At 42.1% G+C, this 18849-nt stretch overlaps 2 protein-coding genes and 1 long non-coding RNA gene across 3 annotated transcripts; 1 reads left to right on the top strand and 2 right to left on the bottom strand.

Annotated features, from left to right (window-relative positions):
• Nucleotides 1-3293: 3293 nt before the first annotated feature.
• cops6 (COP9 signalosome subunit 6) lies at nucleotides 3294-15437 on the top strand. The gene is made up of 10 exons (XM_084429501.1): nucleotides 3294-3425; nucleotides 4380-4505; nucleotides 4659-4790; nucleotides 5152-5240; nucleotides 5318-5380; nucleotides 12489-12536; nucleotides 13287-13401; nucleotides 13520-13612; nucleotides 13720-13820; nucleotides 14988-15437. The coding sequence occupies exons 1-10, from the start codon at nucleotides 3359-3361 to the stop codon at nucleotides 15126-15128; spliced, it is 975 nt and encodes a 324-aa protein (XP_084285627.1). The 5' UTR covers nucleotides 3294-3358; the 3' UTR covers nucleotides 15129-15437.
• On the bottom strand, nucleotides 5610-11346 carry LOC311303405. Its single transcript, XR_014629752.1, has 2 exons — nucleotides 8988-11346; nucleotides 5610-7863 (listed from the first exon to the last, which is right to left on the bottom strand). It is a non-coding gene; the product is annotated as an uncharacterized lncRNA (long non-coding RNA).
• A 638-nt stretch (nucleotides 15438-16075) lies between the features above and the next one.
• On the bottom strand, nucleotides 16076-18849 carry and4 (actinodin4). The gene is made up of 5 exons (XM_084430814.1): nucleotides 18835-18849; nucleotides 18681-18732; nucleotides 18500-18544; nucleotides 17922-18073; nucleotides 16076-16868 (listed from the first exon to the last, which is right to left on the bottom strand). Exons 2-5 carry the CDS (start codon nucleotides 18727-18729, stop codon nucleotides 16152-16154), a joined length of 963 nt encoding a protein of 320 aa, XP_084286940.1. The 5' UTR covers nucleotides 18730-18732; nucleotides 18835-18849; the 3' UTR covers nucleotides 16076-16151.

Here is an 18849-nt window from a genome sequence, read left to right as displayed (position 1 = left end):
TTCACTGCACAGATCAGCAGAATAAACACTTTCACTGCACAGATCTGCAGAATAAACACTATTTCACTGCACAGATCTGCAGAATAAACACTATTTCACTACAGATCAGCAGAATAAACACTATTTCACTACAGATCAGCAGAATAAACACTATTTCACTGCACAGATCAGCAGAATAAACACTATTTCACTACAGATCAGCAGAATAAACACTATTTCACTGCACAGATCAGCAAAATAAACACTATTTCACTGCACAGATCTGCAGAATAAACACTATTTCACTACAGATCAGCAGAATAAACACTTTCACTGCACAGATCAGCAAAATAAACACTATTTCACTGCACAGATCAGCAGAATAAACACTTTCACTGCACAGATCAGCAAAATAAACACTATTTCACTGCACAGATCAGCAGAATAAGCAGAATAAACACTATTTCACTGCAGATCTGCAGAATAAACACTATTTCACTGCACAGATCTGCAGAATAAACACTATTTCACTGCACAGATCTGCAGAATAAACACTATTTCACTACAGATCAGCAGAATAAACACTATTTCACTGCAGATCTGCAGAATAAACACTATTTCACTACAGATCGGCAGAATAAACACTATTTCACTGCACAGATCTGCAGAATAAACACTATTTCACTGCACAGATCAGCAGAATAAACACTATTTCACTACAGATCAGCAGAATAAACACTATTTCACTGCAGATCTGCAGAATAAACACTATTTCACTACAGATCGGCAGAATAAACACTATTTCACTGCACAGATCGGCAGAATAAACACTATTTCACTGCACAGATCGGCAGAATCAGATCGGCAGAATAAACACTATTTCACTGCACAGATCGGCAGAATAAACACTATTTCACTGCACAGATCGGCAGAATAAACACTATTTCACTGCACAGATCGGCAGAATAAACACTATTTCACTACAGATCGGCAGAATAAACACTATTTCACTGCACAGATCTGCAGAATAAACACTATTTCACTACAGATCAGCAGAATAAACACTATTTCACTGCAGATCAGCAGAATAAACACTATTTCACTGCACAGATCAGCAGAATAAACACTATTTCACTACAGATCAGCAGAATAAACACTATTTCACTGCACAGATCGGCAGAATAAACACTATTTCACTACAGATCGGCAGAATAAACACTATTTCACTGCACAGATCTGCAGAATAAACACTATTTCACTGCACAGATCGGCAGAATAAACACTATTTCACTGCACAGATCGGCAGAATAAACACTATTTCACTACAGATCGGCAGAATAAACACTATTTCACTGCACAGATCTGCAGAATAAACACTATTTCACTACAGATCAGCAGAATAAACACTATTTCACTGCAGATCAGCAGAATAAACACTATTTCACTGCAGATCAGCAGAATAAACACTATTTCACTGCACAGATCAGCAGAATAAACACTATTTCACTACAGATCAGCAGAATAAACACTATTTCACTGCAGATCAGCAGAATAAACACTATTTCACTACAGATCAGCAGAATAAACACTATTTCACTGCAGATCTGCAGAATAAACACTATTTCACTGCACAGATCAGCAGAATAAACACTATTTCACTACAGATCAGCAGAATAAACACTATTTCACTACAGATCAGCAGAATAAACACTATTTCACTACAGATCAGCAGAATAAACACTATTTCACTGCACAGATCGGCAGAATAAACACTATTTCACTACAGATCAGCAGAATAAACACTATTTCACTGCACAGATCGGCAGAAAAACACTATTTCACTGCACAGATCGGCAGAATAAACACTATTTCACTACAGATCGGCAGAATAAACACTATTTCACTGCACAGATCTGCAGAATAAACACTATTTCACTACAGATCAGCAGAATAAACACTATTTCACTGCAGATCAGCAGAATAAACACTATTTCACTGCACAGATCAGCAGAATAAACACTATTTCACTGCAGATCAGCAGAATAAACACTATTTCACTGCACAGATCAGCAGAATAAACACTATTTCACTGCAGATCAGCAGAATAAACACTATTTCACTGCACAGATCAGCAGAATAAACACTATTTCACTACAGATCAGCAGAATAAACACTATTTCACTGCAGATCAGCAGAATAAACACTATTTCACTGCAGATCTGCAGAATAAACACTATTTCACTGCAGATCTGCAGAATAAACACTATTTCACTGCACAGATCAGCAGAATAAACACTATTTCACTGCACAGATCAGCAGAATAAACACTATTTCACTGCACAGATCAGCAGAATAAACACTTTTTCACTGCACAGATCAGCAAAATAAACACTATTTCACTGCACAGATCAGCAGAATAAACACTATTTCACTGCACAGATCAGCAAAATAAACACTATTTCACTGCACAGATCAGCAGAATAAACACTATTTCACTGCACAGATCTGCAGAATAAACACTATTTCACTGCACAGATCAGCAGAATAAACACTATTTCACTGCACAGATCAGCAGAATAAACACTATTTCACTGCAGATCTGCAGAATAAACACTATTTCACTGCACAGATCTGCAGAATAAACACTATTTCACTGCACAGATCTGCAGAATAAACACTATTTCACTGCACAGATCAGCAGAATAAACACTATTTCACTGCAGATCTGCAGAATAAACACTATTTCACTGCGCAGATCTGCAGAATAAACACTATTTCACTGCACAGATCAGCAGAATAAACACTATTTCACTACAGATCTGCAGAATAAACACTATTTCACTGCAGATCTGCAGAATAAACACTTTCTGCCTGTTACAATATTGCATCACAAAAAAAGTAAGTAATTGTGTTACTTGTTTACTTTTAATGTAATTCATTACGTTACTTTTGCTTGTGTTCTCATCTGAGCTGGACTTGATTGATTGTTTTTAATAACAAAAAACCTGAAGTTCTGTTTTTAAGTCAAATGTAAAGGCTGTAATGTGTTTTATCTAGACCTCTCACAGGGATATCTTTGTGTGTGTGTGTGTGTGTGTGTGTGTGAGAGAGAGAGAGAGAGAGAGAGAGAGAGAGAGAGAGAGAGTGACAGTGTGTGTGTGTGTGTGTGTGTGTGTGTGTGTGTGTGTGTGTGTGTGTGTGTGTGACCGTGTTGTGTTTTAAATTTTATGTTGGTATCTAAAATGAATAATCCGCCAATGTTTTATATATTTATTTTATAATGCATGTTAAAGCCGTTTTGCACTCCAGCTGTTGGTGGCAGTAATGCGCCAAACATGGTTTGTTGAAAGCCAGCAAACAAGAAGAAGCGTGACTGCGCATGCGCGGAGGTCAGACAGCCAAAATGGCGGCGAGTAACGGCGGCGGGATGGAGGTGGACGCGACAGGTGAGAAATTCACTCGCGAGCGTCACTCAACGCGCTTCATTAATGACAGACTCACTTCACGAACATTAACCAACACACACGATAGCTTTACTGAAATCTCAGATCTCCAAAAACGGCCTGTGAGACTCGCGCTGTTACTGACTGATGACGCAGGCTCGGGCTTGATTCTGATTGGACAGGGACCGTCATAACTCCCGCCTCCTGGGCGGAGTCTCTCCTGTGATTGGCCGCGTCTGTTGCTCAGATCTGATGTTTTGGTTTTGACGCTGTCATTTAAACTTCATAACAAACGTCTGAACACTCGTTCTCAGGAGTATTTATTGACCAAAATGATCTGAAGATATAAATGAAATTCTTCAGTATTAGAGTCATTAAAACGTGTCAAATGAAAGATCTGAATGACTTAATTTCAGTCAGTATAAATGAATCTGTCATACTTAAATATAATGAATGAAATGGACACAAAGAGAAAGTTGTAGATATTTCAGAATGTTTATGTGGCTGAAGGTGCGTTTTGGCCACACTTTATTATGTACATACATCAAAAACGATTTAATTGTTAGTACAATGTACTTATTGTGTTGAAGTTGTATTGCAAAACTCTTGGGTTAGGGGAAGGTCAACAGTGTAATTATAGATGTAATTACAGGAATTAACTACAGCTGCAGGTATTTAAAAAAAATATAATCACAATATAAAAACATGCATGTACACAGTAAGTGCATTGTATCAAAGTATTAGTTTAAATATTAGTTTATAGCAGTTCAAAACATTTAATATAAACTGGTACCTGTTTTTTAATCATCAGAAAGTTTCTCAGAACCATCATATAGTAATAGACAAAAATTATTGTTTGGTTTTAAATCATTGTCGTGTGTGTGTGTGTGTGTGTGTGTGTGTGTGTGTGTGTGTGTGTGTGTGTGTGTGTGTGTGTGTGTGTGTGTGTGTGTGCAGCGAGCCCCAGTGTGATGGCGTCTGGTGTAACAGGCAGTGTGTCTGTGGCGTTGCATCCGCTCGTCATCCTGAACATCTCTGATCACTGGATCCGGATCCGCTCGCAGGAGGGACGAGCCATTCAGGGTAAGTGTGTGTGTGTGTGTGTGTGTGTTTGCTGAGCTTCATAGTCTAATCCTCAAAGGTAAAAACTGTTCACAGATGTAAAACAAAGATGAAACCTGAGTCTGGTTTGTTGTCATTATGTAACGTTGAGTTGTCGTTCGTGTGTGTTTGTAGTTGTCGGCGCTCTGATCGGAAAGCAGGAGGGAAGAAACATTGAGGTGATGAATTCATTCGAGCTTCTGTTTCACACCGCAGAGGATCAAATTCACATCGATAAAGAGTATTACTACACTAAAGAAGAGCAGTGTGAGTATGGCGCGCACACACTCGCACGCACACTCTAGAGTTGTCAAAAAGTACCGACTCCGATACTGAAAATGTAAAATTGTGCCGCTTTTAGCGCTGAATCATAAACGCCTCTGATTGGCCGTTGTGTTCATCAGATATGTCTGTGATTGACACAACGGCCAATCAGAGGCGTTTATGATTCCGCTCAGCGCTCCAAGCGGCACAATTTTTTTACATTTCTGACAACTCTATCACACTCACACATACTCGCATGCATACACACACACACACAATCATGAGTATTAGTGTGAGTGTGCGAGTATGAGTGTGTTTGAGTATGAGTGTGTGTGTATTAGTGACGCTGTTTTTCCTCTTTCAGTCAAGCAGGTTTTTAAGGACATGGAGTTTCTGGGCTGGTACACGACTGGTGGCGCTCCTGACCAATCAGATATCCACATTCATAAGCAGGTGGGTGGAGCTGCAGACGAAGCACCTCCCATCAGTGTGTGTTGTGTCATACTGAAAATGTGTGTGTGTTTTTGTAGGTGTGTGAGATCATCGAGAGTCCGCTGTTTCTGAAGCTTAACCCCATGACCAAACACACTGACGTGAGTCACACACACACACACACTCTCTCTCTCTCTCACACACACTCACACATATACACTCACATTCATACTCGCGCGCACACACACACTAGGGCTGTCAAAATTGCTAAAAAATGACGTTCGAATATTCCCTCTAAAAAACACACGAATATTCGAACATCTGGTTGCGCATTTTGTCAATGACGCACATTACGTCAATAACAGGACAAATTTATAAAAAGAGACATAATTACTTGTATAGGTAGTTTATTTAAGTTTAAACATATTTGACAACGTATTACCTACACAAAAACAAGTAAATCACCTAATGGCCAAGACCGCAGACCTCACTCTCGCTCACTCGCACTCGCAGGCACTCTCTCTCTCTCTCTCTCGCCCTCACACTCATGCTGCGTTCACACCAAACGCGAATAGAGCGTCTGGCGCGAATGATTTCAATGTTAAATCAATGTAAAGACACGTTTACGCGCGTCTGGGGGTCTTGCGGCGCGAATGAGGCGTCACGCTCTCTGCGCTTCAATTTCGCTTCAAACGTTTGCTTTTGACACGCGAATGGATTCAAAATGTTCAAGAGAGAATCCGACATCGAACGCTCCGAGCGAGCTGTGCTGTGCTGTGGTAAACGTGGAACTTTTCCTTGACATGAAACGGTAAATAATCAAACCAGTGGAAGCCTGCAGTAATTCATGCAATATCTATTCAGTCAATACAGTAGCCTACACTTTAGTAATGTTTCTGTTTAACGTTAACGCTTCATCCTGTGACCTGTCCCTGACCCCTCAGGCAGCGCGCCACATTTTCCACATTCGAATATTAATTTTCACATTCGATACTCTGTTTTTAAAACTATTCGAATATGTATTCGAATTTAGAATATTGGTTGACAGCCCTAACACACACACACACACACACACACACTCATAGTTTGTCACAAACTCAGTCTCACACTCACACACTCATACTCACACACTCATACACTAATACTCACACTCACTCATACTCTTACTCATACTCACTCAAACTCATACTCACTCATACTCATACTCGTACTCAAACACTCATACTCACACACTCATACTCCTACTCATACACACTCATACTCACACATACACACTCATACTTGTACTCACACTCATACTCATACACACACTCATACTCACTCATACTCATACTCAAACACTCATACTCAAACACACTCATACTCCTACTCGTACACACACTCTCACTCACACCATACTCACACTCGTACTCATAGTCGTACTCATACACACACTCACGCATACTCACTCACACACTCATTACACTCATACTCGTACTGACTCATACTCACTCATACTCTTACTCATACTCACTCATTCTAATACTCATACACACACACTCATACTCCTACTCATACACACTCTCACACTCACACCATACTCACACTCATACACATACTCATACTCACACACTCATACTCTCTTATATACACATACTCACACTCACACTCTCATACTCTCTTATATACTCATACACACACTCATACTCACACACACTCATACTCATACTCAAACACACTCATACTCACTCAAACACACTCATACTCACACTCATACTCCTACTCGCACACACTCTCACACTCACACCACACTCATACTCATGCTCATAGTCGTACTCATACACACACTCATACTCACACTCACGCATACTCACTCACACACTCATTACACTCATACTCATACTTGTACTCACTCATACTCACTCATACTCTTACTCATACTCACTCATTCTCATACTCATACACACACACTCATACTCACTCATACTCACTCATACTCTTACTCATACTCACTCATTCTCATACTCATACACACACACTCATACTCACACTCATACTCACTCAAACACACTTATACTCACACTCACACTCCTACTCATACACACTCTCACACTCACACCATACTCACACTCATACACATACTCATACACATATACTCTCTTATATACACATACTCACACTCACACTCTCATACTCTTATATACTCATACACACACTCATACTCACACACACACTCATACTCATACTCAAACACACTCATACTCACACTCATACTCCTACTCGTACACACTCTCACACTCACACCATACTCACACTCTCATACTCTCTTATATACACATACTTACACTTATACTCACACTCATACTCACACTCACACCATACTCATACTCACACTTACACCATACTCACACTTATACTCATGCCATACTCACACTCATACTCACTCACACTTATTCACACTCATACTCACACTTACACCATACTCACACTTATACTCATGCCATACTCACACTCATACTCACTCACACTTATTCACACTCATACTCACACTTACACCATACTCACACTTATACTCATACCATACTCACACTTACACCATACTCATACTTATACTCATACCATACTCACACTTACACCATACTCATACTCACACTTATACTCATACCTAGGGGTGGCACGGTACATGAAAAAACATCCGAACCGTTCGGTTCGCTTGTCTCGGTTCGGTGCGCGTGTGCGTCGCGCGGTTTGCACGGTTCGACGCATGCGCAATGTAGCCTCGTGCCCGTGCTAATACAATGCTAAATCATAAATCAGACATATGTAGAATTACATTACAATGTCCAGCAATCGATTTATATAGTACACTGAGTTTACCTAGACATTTAATGAGATCTACTCCACTATATGTTGTTTTTTTCATGTGAATAAATAGGCTACATAGATCGACTGTTCCACGTAGCCTAATGGTCCAGTGGCAGAACTTGCCAAGCGTATCAAAGGTTCTGAGTTCTAATCTGCGCTCGTATATATTTTTTTCTTTATCAAAACCGATTATGTTTATCAGCGGTTGTATATCAAGCAGGGACCGATTTGTATGAATTTTGTAATATTATTTAATCGGAACGAGTAGCCTTGAGTCTCCTCAATGGCTTGAAGCGCGCGTCCGAGTGATGAATGTGCGGCCGCTGCGGTGTGTGCGCGAGCCACGAGAACACTGTATCAGCACCACTGATTGCAACTGCAACGAGCACTTTGATCACTTGATTAAAAAAACACATTTCAGCGCTAAATTGCTTCTTATTTAACAAACGAATGAAACAAATACTTTGCTAGTTAACTGGAAATGTTTTATTTATTTGTATTGGTACACCCGGGCCGTGCTGCAAGATAATATCAACCCTGGCAAAAAATGGTGGGGACATGTCCCGCCATGATGACGAGACACGAGGATAAATTGACAAATAACGGTCCAACACAGCCCACGTAGCTCTACAGATGATGGACCTCCAGGGCCACTGAAAGTTTCCTCAGGGTGACTGCTCACTCATATTACTTCAGAATGGGAAATGAGAAGCTGCGTTTTGCAAACACACCCCATTTATGAAATAAATAAATAAATAATTAGATAATTCAGCTATATATCATATGCTGAAGTAAATTTTTGGAGTGTTAAAGATTAAAAGAAAAAACAACAACATGAACCGTACAGAACCGAAAACCGTGACCCTAAAACCGTGATACGAACCGAACCGTGGGTTTTGTGAACCGTGCCACCCCTACTCATACCACACTCACACTCATACTCACACTCTTATTCACACTCACACTCATACTCACACTCTTATTCACACTCATACTCACACTCACACCATACTCTCACTCATACTCACTCACACCATACTCATACTCACACTCATACTCACACCATACTCACACTCACACCATACTCACACTTATACCCGTGCTCACACTCATACTCACACTCACACCATACTCACACTCACACCATACTCATACTCACACCATACTCACACTCACACCATACTCACACTTATACCCGTGCTCACACTCATACTCACACTCACACCATACTCACTCACACCATACTCATACTCACACTCATACTTATACTCACACTCATACTCACTCACACCATACTCACACTTGTGCTTGTACTCACACTCACACTCATACTCACACTCACGCTCATACTCACACTCGTGCTCACACTCACACTCGTGCTCGTACTCACACTCATACTCATACTAGGGCTGTCGCGATAACCGCAATATTGTAATACCGCGCTATTGACAAGCAAACCGCAGAGGAAGGATAGCAACCGCGGCAACCGCAGTGTTCAGGTTTTTTTTTTTTTTTACGACTGTTATTTTCCCGCGAACCGTTTTTGTTTCGTTTGTTTTGAATAGACCTGCTGAAACGATGGCAGGTGCTCTCGTCCCAAAACCTAATGTCACGTCGCCAGTTTGGGAACATTTCGGCTTTCAACCCAATGAAAAGGGCGAGCCAGCGAATTTAGATGAGCCCATATGCAAAATTTGCGGCAAAAAGGTTCCTGTGACACGTGGCAATACATCTAATTTGAGGTGTCATCTCGCTAACTGTCATCCAACCATTGAAACCTTTGCGAAATCTGTAAAATACAGCCGTGAAAGTAACAGGCATAAATACCTTACAGACGCTGTAACGCAATATCTAGTTCAGGAGATGGTTCCATTCAACACGATGGAGAAACCTGCATTCAAGTCAATGCTTCAAAAATTTGACAAGCAGTACGAGTTGCCGGGCAAAACTTACTTTTCAGAAACTGCTGTGCCGAAAATGTACAGCAGGGTAAAGACATCGATCAAAAGCGAGCTTATGAATGTTGATTACTTTTCTGCCACAACCGATATGTGGTCAAGTGTCAATATGACTCCTTATATGAGTCTAACGGTTCATTATCTCAGCATGGAATGGATTCTGAAATCACGGTGCCTCGAAACAGTGTTTATGCCCGAAAACCACACGTCCGACAATATTTTGGATGCTCTCCGGCACGCATTTGAAGAGTGGTCCCTGGATGAGAAGAAGCTGGCCTGTATCACTACAGACAACGGGTCCAACATCGTTGCGAAAACCCCTGAAGAAAAAACGGCGGTAATACCGCATATCGCGCTATTGAGCCACCCAAAATAACCGCAAGGGAAATTTCTTAACCGCGACAGCCCTAACTCATATTCATACTCACACTCGTGCTCATACTCACACTCATACTCACTCACACCATACTCATACTCGCACTCACTCACACCATACTCACACTTACACCATACTCATACTCACACTTATACTCATACCATACTCACACTCATACTCACACTCTTGTTCACACTCACACTTACACCATACTCATATTCACACTTATACTCATACCACTCACACTCATACTCACACTCATACTCATACATACTCACACTTACACCATACTCATACTTACACTTATACTCATACTCACACCATACTCACACTCATACTCACACTCATACTCACTCACACCATACTCATAATCGCACTCACTCACACCATACTTACACTTACACCATACTCATACTCACACTTATACTCATACCATACTCACTCATACTCACACTCTTGTTCACACTCACACTTACACCATACTCATATTCACACTTATACTCATACCACTCACACTCATACTCACACTCATACTCATACATACTCACACTTACACCATACTCATACTTACACTTGTACTCATACTCACACCATACTCACACTCATACTCACTCACACCATACTCATACTCGCACTCACTCACTCATACTCACACTTATACTCATACCATACTCACACTCATACTCACACTCTTGTTCACACTCACACTTACACCATACGCTGATTTCACGCAGCCGTTATTTTGAAATCGAAAGCGAGGCTCCGGTGGGAAGAAAACCGGAAGTGTCGCCTTTAATCACAGGAGAGTCGTGAATGCGAAGGCGTATTGTTGTGTTTAATGATGTTTTGTCAATTCTAAAACTGTACATACATTTATTTCATACTTTAGACTATATACAGTGAAATTCATTTATAAATAAAATATTTTTTTAATATAATTCAGAAAGTAAAAAAAGAAGCAGGAATGAACTATATACATATCCATTGTCATTGTTGTTTATCTTTACTTCCGGGGTTTTTCCCACCGGAGCCTCACTTTCGATTTCAAAATGGCGGCTGCGTGAAATCAGCGTATACTCATATTCACACTTATACTCACCACTCACACTCATACTCACACTCATACTCACACTTACACCATACTCACACTTATACTCATACATACTCACACTTACACCATACTCATACTCACACTCATACTCACACTTACACCATACTCACACTTATACTCATACATACTCACACTTACACCATACTCACACTCATACTCACACTCATACTCACACTTACACCATACTCACACTTATACATACACTTACACCATACTCATACTTACACTTATACTCATACCATACTCACACTCATACTCACACTCATACTCATACTCACACCATACTCACACTCATACTCACTCACACCATACTCAGTTACACCATACTCACACTCACACCATACTCACACTCACACCATACTCACACTCACACTTATACTCATGCTCATACTCACACTCACTCACACCATACTCATTCACACCATACTCACACTCACACTTGTACTCACACTCGTGCTTGTACTCACACTCACACTCATACTCACACTCGTGCTCGTACTCACACTCATACTCACTCACTCACACCATACTCACACTCGTGCTCGTACTCACACTCGTGCTCACTCATACTCACTCACACCATAATCATACTCACACTCATACTTATACTCACACTCATACTCACTCACTCACACCATACTCACACTCGTGCTCGTACTCACACTCGTGCTCACTCATACTCACTCACACCATAATCATACTCACACTCATACTTATACTCACACTTATACTCACTCACTCACACCATACTCACACTCGTGCTCGTACTCACACTCATACTCTCACACCATAATCATACTCACACTCATACTCACTCACACCATACTCATACTCTCACTCACACCATACTCATTCTCACACTCACTCAGACTCATACTTATACTCATACACACACTTACTCACACCCAATCACAGTCACACATACATACACACACACAGAATGTGTGTCTGAATCCTGACCTTTGACCCATTCTGTGCAGTTGCCAGTCAGCGTGTTTGAGTCTGTGATTGACATCATCAGTGGAGAGGTGAGTGTGTCTGTGTGTAGTTGTGTTTGTGGTCTTGATCGCATCATTTTTAACTTAGAACTTAATGAACAAGAAATGTGCAAATGTTTCTATATGTTCATGTACCTTCAATTATGCTCTAGAGATCAATGTTTGTGTTTAACTCGTCATGAAAGGAAAGTTGCGCTGCTCTTCTCTCCTCTGTTGTGTCGTATATCGAGTAAAGCGCTTCTGGAACAAGAACAAATGTGGGCGGGGCTTGATTGTGTCTGTGGGGAATTGATTGGATGGTTGTGGTTTGCTATTGGTTGATCTCATGTGAGTGACATGTTGCCCCGCCCACATCATCAGAGAAGAGAAGAGACGCTGCAAGAGGAACTTATTCTGATTCAAGATTATTAACCCAATAATGATTATGTGCACTCATAAACATTTACAAATAAATTGTCCATTTTGATTTTATGTTGGCTTTATGGAGCTTATGACTGTCATGAGTTTATAGTAAAGTTTATAGTAAATATTGAGGTTCAGTAAACGTCTGTGTAAATGTTGTGTGCCGTGACTCGTGATAGTCACTCAAAAATGAGTAAAATGACACAGTCGAGCTCTTGAGATGGACTGAGGCTGATAGAGACTCGACATGCATTGAATGTTCAGGCTGATCAGATCCTTCACATGATGATCACAGCTCATCTGAAAACCTCTTTAGTTTGGAGGTCAGAGGTCGTGAGCTTTTGTCCTGTTGTTTATTACCTGTGTTGATCTCGCTAGGCGACGATGCTGTTCGCTGAACTGCCGTATACACTGGCGACAGAAGAGGCCGAACGCATCGGAGTCGATCATGTCGCGAGGATGACGACCACAGGATCAGGAGAAAACTCTACAGGTACACTCACACACTCACTCACACACACACACACAGATTCACTCACTCTCTCACACACACACACTCTCACACACACACTACAGATCATGTGAGTGATTGTTGTCTGTGTGTGTTTCAGTGGCGGAGCATCTGATCGCTCAGCACAGCGCTATAAAGATGCTGCACAGCCGCGTGAGGGTCATTCTGGAGTACGTCAAAGCCGTTCAGGCAGGTGAGTTACACACACACACACACACACACACACACACCTGACAACACATCTTAAACTGTCATCTACAGTCACAAACTCTTTGCTGTGTGTTTGTGTGTGTGTGTTAGGTGAAGTCCCGTTTAATCACGAGATCCTGCGGGAGGCAAACGCTCTGTGTCACCGTCTGCCTGTTCTCAACACACACAAGTTCAAGACCGACTTCTATGATGTAAGTGTACACAAAAACACACTCTCTCACACACACTCTCACACTCACACTCACATTCATACTCATACTCACACACTCATATAAACATTCACACTCACACTCATACTCATACTCATACTCACTCATACTCATACTCACACTCATACTCATACTCACACTCACACTCACACTCACACTCATACTCACACTCATACTCACACTCACACTCATACTCACACTCATACTCATACTCACACTCACACTCACACTCATACTCATACTCACACTCACACTCATACTCACACTCATACTCACACTCACACTCACACTCATACTCACACTCACACTCACACTCACACTCATACTCATACTCAAACTCATACTCACACTCAGTCACTCATACTCACACTCAGTCACTCATACTCACACTCAGTCACTCATACTCATACTCAGACTCATACTCATACTCGCTCACTCACACTCATACTCAGTCACTCATACTCATTCATACTCACACTCACTCTCTCACACTCATCCTCACACTCACTAATACTCACTCACACTCATACTCACACTCACTCATACTCATTCTCACACTCACTCATACTCACACTCACACTCATACTCACACTCATACTCATACTCACACTCACTCACTCACTCATACTCACACTCATACTCACTCATACTCACACTCATACTCACTGATACTCACACTCACTCACACTCACTCATACTCACTCATACTCATACTCACACTCACTCTCATACTCACTCATACTCACACTCATATAAACACTTACACATACTCATACTCTCACACATACTCGCACTCTCACACACTCATGCTTACACTCACACACTCATACTCGCACACTCTCTCACACACACAGACTCACACAAACACACACACACTCATACTCACGCACTCATACTCACACTCACACACTCATATAAACATTTGCACTCATACTCGCACACACTCAGTCACACACTCATACTCACTCAAGCTTATAGTCACACGCTCAGTCACACACATACTCATACTCACACACATAATCACACACACACAAACACAAACTCTTCAGACGCTTGATCAGATGAATTACATTCTCACACTGTGACTGAAGTACTGTTGTCTGACCTGTGTGTGTGTGTGTGTGTGTGTGTGTGTGTGTGTGTCCTCAGCAATGTAATGACGTGGGTCTGATGGCGTATCTGGGATCCATCACCAAAACCTGCAACAGCATGAATCAGTTCATCAACAAGTTCAACGTCCTGTACGACCGTCAAGGCATCGGCCGGCGCATGAGAGGCCTGTTCTTCTGAAACACTCCGTCGCCTGCTCTCTCTCCCATCATAACCTGTGCTCTCTCGCCCTTTATATCCTCTGCTCTCTCTCCCATCATATCCTCTGCTCTCTCTCCCATCATACCCTCTGCTCTCTCACCCTTCATATCCTCTGCTCTCTCTCCCATCATATTCTCTTTTCTCTCTCTCATCATATTCTCTTCTCTCTCGCCCTTCATATTCTCTTTTCTCTCTCTCATCATATTCTCTTCTCTCTCGCCCTTCATATTCTCTGCTCTCTCTGACTGTTCCTGCTGTTTGACAAATAAACATGATGTTTTTGTGCAAGACTGTCTGTTTATCATTGCCTGTGCATGTCCAGATATGAGACGCAACCCTCGAGTCGAGGTCACGAGATCACTGCTCGTGTCCAACACACACTCTAACCCACGAGACCAACAGCTGTTACACGTTTCCAGAAGGAGATCAGAGTTTTAAAGCAAACCACCTAGATATTCATTTTAACAATGTAGTGTTTGATAAATATTAAAGTATTTCCCAGATGAAAGTGCCATTTTATGAGCTGTTACCAGGTCAGGGGGAGAAATCATCAAGTTCCAAACAGAAGTCTTCATTTTTAATAAGTTAAAATGAGATTAACGCAAAATCTACTGATTTACGCATTAGATTTATAAAGAAATGTTAATAAGCTGCACCAAAACCGTTAGTACAAACACCACAAGAGTTAACAGACAGACTGTGTGAATGTGTGTAAGTGAGTGAGACGGAGAGTGTGTGTGTGTGTGTGTGTGTATTGTGTCTCTTATGCTCGCTCAGCATCTGTAAAACCTCTTTAAACACTAGCAGCTGTGAAGGTAAAGCTAATGATCTGAATCTGCTGCTGTTAGCAGAGCCTCTCAGTGTGAAGCTTCACGAGCGTCTGCTTCCTGAAACAACTGATCCAGGACAAAACCATTCAGTCCACTTCAAACTGTTTTATTGATGTTTCTGAACATGAATTATGAAGCATGAAACACACAATGACATGAAACAGTGTCGGCTCTATGCGCTGTCGGCTGAAGGATAGGCGTGTCGGAGCGGGTCGTAGAGCTCAGACCGGTAGTTGTAGGGATGAGGGTTGGAGTAATAATACGGATGCGGCTGTTTCTTGCTGACAGGAATCGGATCCGGATCGTCGTCCTCCAGAACCGGAGCCGGAGCCGGAACCTTCCCCTTCACGGGCCGCGGCGGGTGGTCGATCAGGCAGTCGGGGTCCCAGTACGGGTCGCAATCGAACTCCATGGCCTTGTAGAGCATGGGGGCGGGAGGAGGGGGCGGGGCCAGCTCAGGCGTTCTGGAGGGGGGCGGGGCCGGGGGCGGGGTCTCCAGCCGGCAGGTGGAGTGGTAGCGCGGGTCGCACAGCACCGGCACGGCTCCGGTGGGCATGTAGACGATGTGTGGTTTACACAGCGGGTCTTTACTGTTGCACAGATACACCACATCAGCCTGAGCGAGGGGCGGAGCCACACCCTTAACTGGGGCTGGGGGCGGAGCCATGCCCTTGACTGGGGCTGGGGGCGGAGCTATGCCTTTAACTGGGGCTGGGGCCGGGGGCGGAGCCTGCTTACACCCCTTGTCTTTGGCAGGGTCGCACCTGGGAAGCGGTGGGAGAACCGGAAGGCCCAGTTTGCTCTGGTACTGGGAGGCGTTGGGCCCGTAGACGTGCTCCAGGTGCCTCATCTGCTGGTACAGCATCCGGATCCGGTCGATCTCGTACAGCTGCGGGAATACACACGGGATAGAGGGGTTGTAATCTTGAGGGATAGCTTTATATTTTCATATATAAAGATAAAATATATACTGAGTGTGAAAATTATAAATACGCATTAAAATACAGTAGTCAACATTTGAAGTGGATCAAAACAGTTCATCAAAGTTCATCTTAAGACAAGAACGGGTATTGTTCTAAATTCATGTATAACTTTGATGAAAGGGTTTGATCCGCTTCTAATGTTCACTACTGTAATATTAGGAACATGTCTCTCCTTTAGTGCTTCATTACTGAATCTACAGTACAGCACAATCATCTATTATTTAGTTGGGTTTGTCTGTCATCTTGTGAAGCATGTGTGTGTGTGTGTGTGTGTGTGTGTGTGTGTGTGAATGTGTGTGTGTGCCCTTGTTTATATTACATTGTGGGGACCAAATGTCCCCATAAGAATAGTAAAACCTGAGATCACCTACATTGTGGGGACCAGCCAGCGGTCCCCACTTTTCAAAAGGCTTATAAATCACACAGGATGAGTTGTTTTGAGAAAGTAAAAATGCAGAATGTTTCCTGTGATGGGCAGGTTTAGGGGTAGGGTTAGTGTGTGTGTGTGTGTGTGTGTGTGTGTGTGTGTGTGTGTGTGTGTGTGTGTGTGTGTGTGTGTGTGTGTGTGTGTGTGTGTGTGTGTGTGTGTGTGTGTGTGTGTGTGTGATGGGTAGGTTTAGGGGTAGGGTTAGTGTAAGGGGATAGAATGTACAGTTTGTACGGTATAAAAACCATTACGTCTATGGAGAGTCCCCACAAAGATAGTGAACCAGACATGTGTGTGTGTGTGTGTGTGTGTGTGTGTGTGTGTGTGTGAAGCATCTGTGTGTGTGTGTGTGTGTGTGTGTGTGTGTGTGTGTGTGTGTGTGTGTGTGTGTGTGTGTGAAGCATCTGTGTGTGTGTGTGTGTGTGTGTGTGTGTGTGTGTGTGTGTGTGTGTGAAGCATCTGTGTGTGTGTGTGTGTGTGTGTGTGTGTGTGTGTGTGTGTGTGTGTGTGTGTGTGTGTGTGAGAGTCTTACGCCCTCGGTGTGTCCGATGCTGCTGTAATATCGGTAATACGCCTGGAAGTCTGGAGTCTGCCGGTGCCAGCGGGGATCAGCACTGCGTCTGGGTCGAGAACCCGACAGGAACTCATTCGCCTTGCTGGAGTCGATACTGACTGAAGCAACATCTACAACACACACACACACACACACACACACACTAAGATGAATCATAAAAATCATTTTTCTCTTCCTATGAAATAAAACAGTTCGCAACAAATAGAAGATAATTCCATTTTTATCTGTACAAAATAATTTCTACTGTACTTTTCAGAAAAATTGCATGTATTTTCCTTTTAAATTTAATACATTCTTTTCCACTGTATTGACTTTTACACCAAAAGGAACAGTATATGGTATTTTCTTTTGTCTAAAATTACTTTTTTTACTAAGCAATTTACTACATGTGCCCTTCTGTGTGTGTGTGTGTGTGTGTGTGTGTGTGTGTGTGTGTGTGTGTGTGTGTGTTACAGCTCTGAGAGATGAAACCCAGAGGAACTTCCACCCTTCCAGACACCTAACCCATGTTTAGATGCGAGTGTAAAGCTCTTCACCTTCAGGTCTGAGGACGTTCATCAGGGATTTTGCCTCAAGCTGACCTGGAAACATTTGAACAATTCACCTTCACGAGAAATTAAAATATGTACACAGATTTTTTTGCTTATATTGCTAAATAATACACAACACATGATTAAAGCATGAGAGTGAATAGAATAGAATAGAATAGAAACTCACATGGCAGGAGGCAGAAGAACACAGACAGCAGCTTCACCGCAGACATCATGACCTGTGTTTAACAGAGGAATAAACTCATCGACTGTAGCTGCGAAAATATCTTCAAATATTATATATTAGGATCCTGTAAATCAGAGTTAAAGTTCTCACTCACCTCTCCTGTGATGCC

The sequence above is a fragment of the Rutilus rutilus genome (genome assembly GCF_951802725.1).
Source record: "Rutilus rutilus genome assembly, chromosome: 14".
Lineage (NCBI taxonomy): Eukaryota > Metazoa > Chordata > Actinopteri > Cypriniformes > Leuciscidae > Rutilus > Rutilus rutilus.
The sequence above is the reverse complement of the archived record's forward strand: the minus strand, read 5'-3'. Positions and strand labels throughout refer to the sequence as shown.

What these genes read in the sequence shown, in the direction of transcription:
- cops6 (XM_084429501.1), top strand. Translation starts at nt 3,359, where the DNA reads ATGCGCGGAGGTCAGACAGCCAAAATGGCGGCGAGTAACGGCGGCGGG. An exon ending in GGAGGGACGAGCCATTCAGG is followed by an intron (nt 4,506 to 4,658) that starts GTAAGTGTGTGT and finishes GTGTGTTTGTAG; the next exon opens with TTGTCGGCGCTCTGATCGGA. An exon ending in TCAAGACCGACTTCTATGAT is followed by an intron (nt 13,821 to 14,987) that starts GTAAGTGTACAC and finishes GTGTGTCCTCAG; the next exon opens with CAATGTAATGACGTGGGTCT.
- and4 (XM_084430814.1), bottom strand. Translation starts at nt 18,729, where the DNA reads ATGATGTCTGCGGTGAAGCTGCTGTCTGTGTTCTTCTGCCTCCTGCCA. An exon ending in GAACGTCCTCAGACCTGAAG is followed by an intron (nt 18,074 to 18,499) that starts GTGAAGAGCTTT and finishes TGTGTGTTGTAG; the next exon opens with ATGTTGCTTCAGTCAGTATC. An exon ending in GCATCGGACACACCGAGGGC is followed by an intron (nt 16,869 to 17,921) that starts GTAAGACTCTCA and finishes GTATTCCCGCAG; the next exon opens with CTGTACGAGATCGACCGGAT.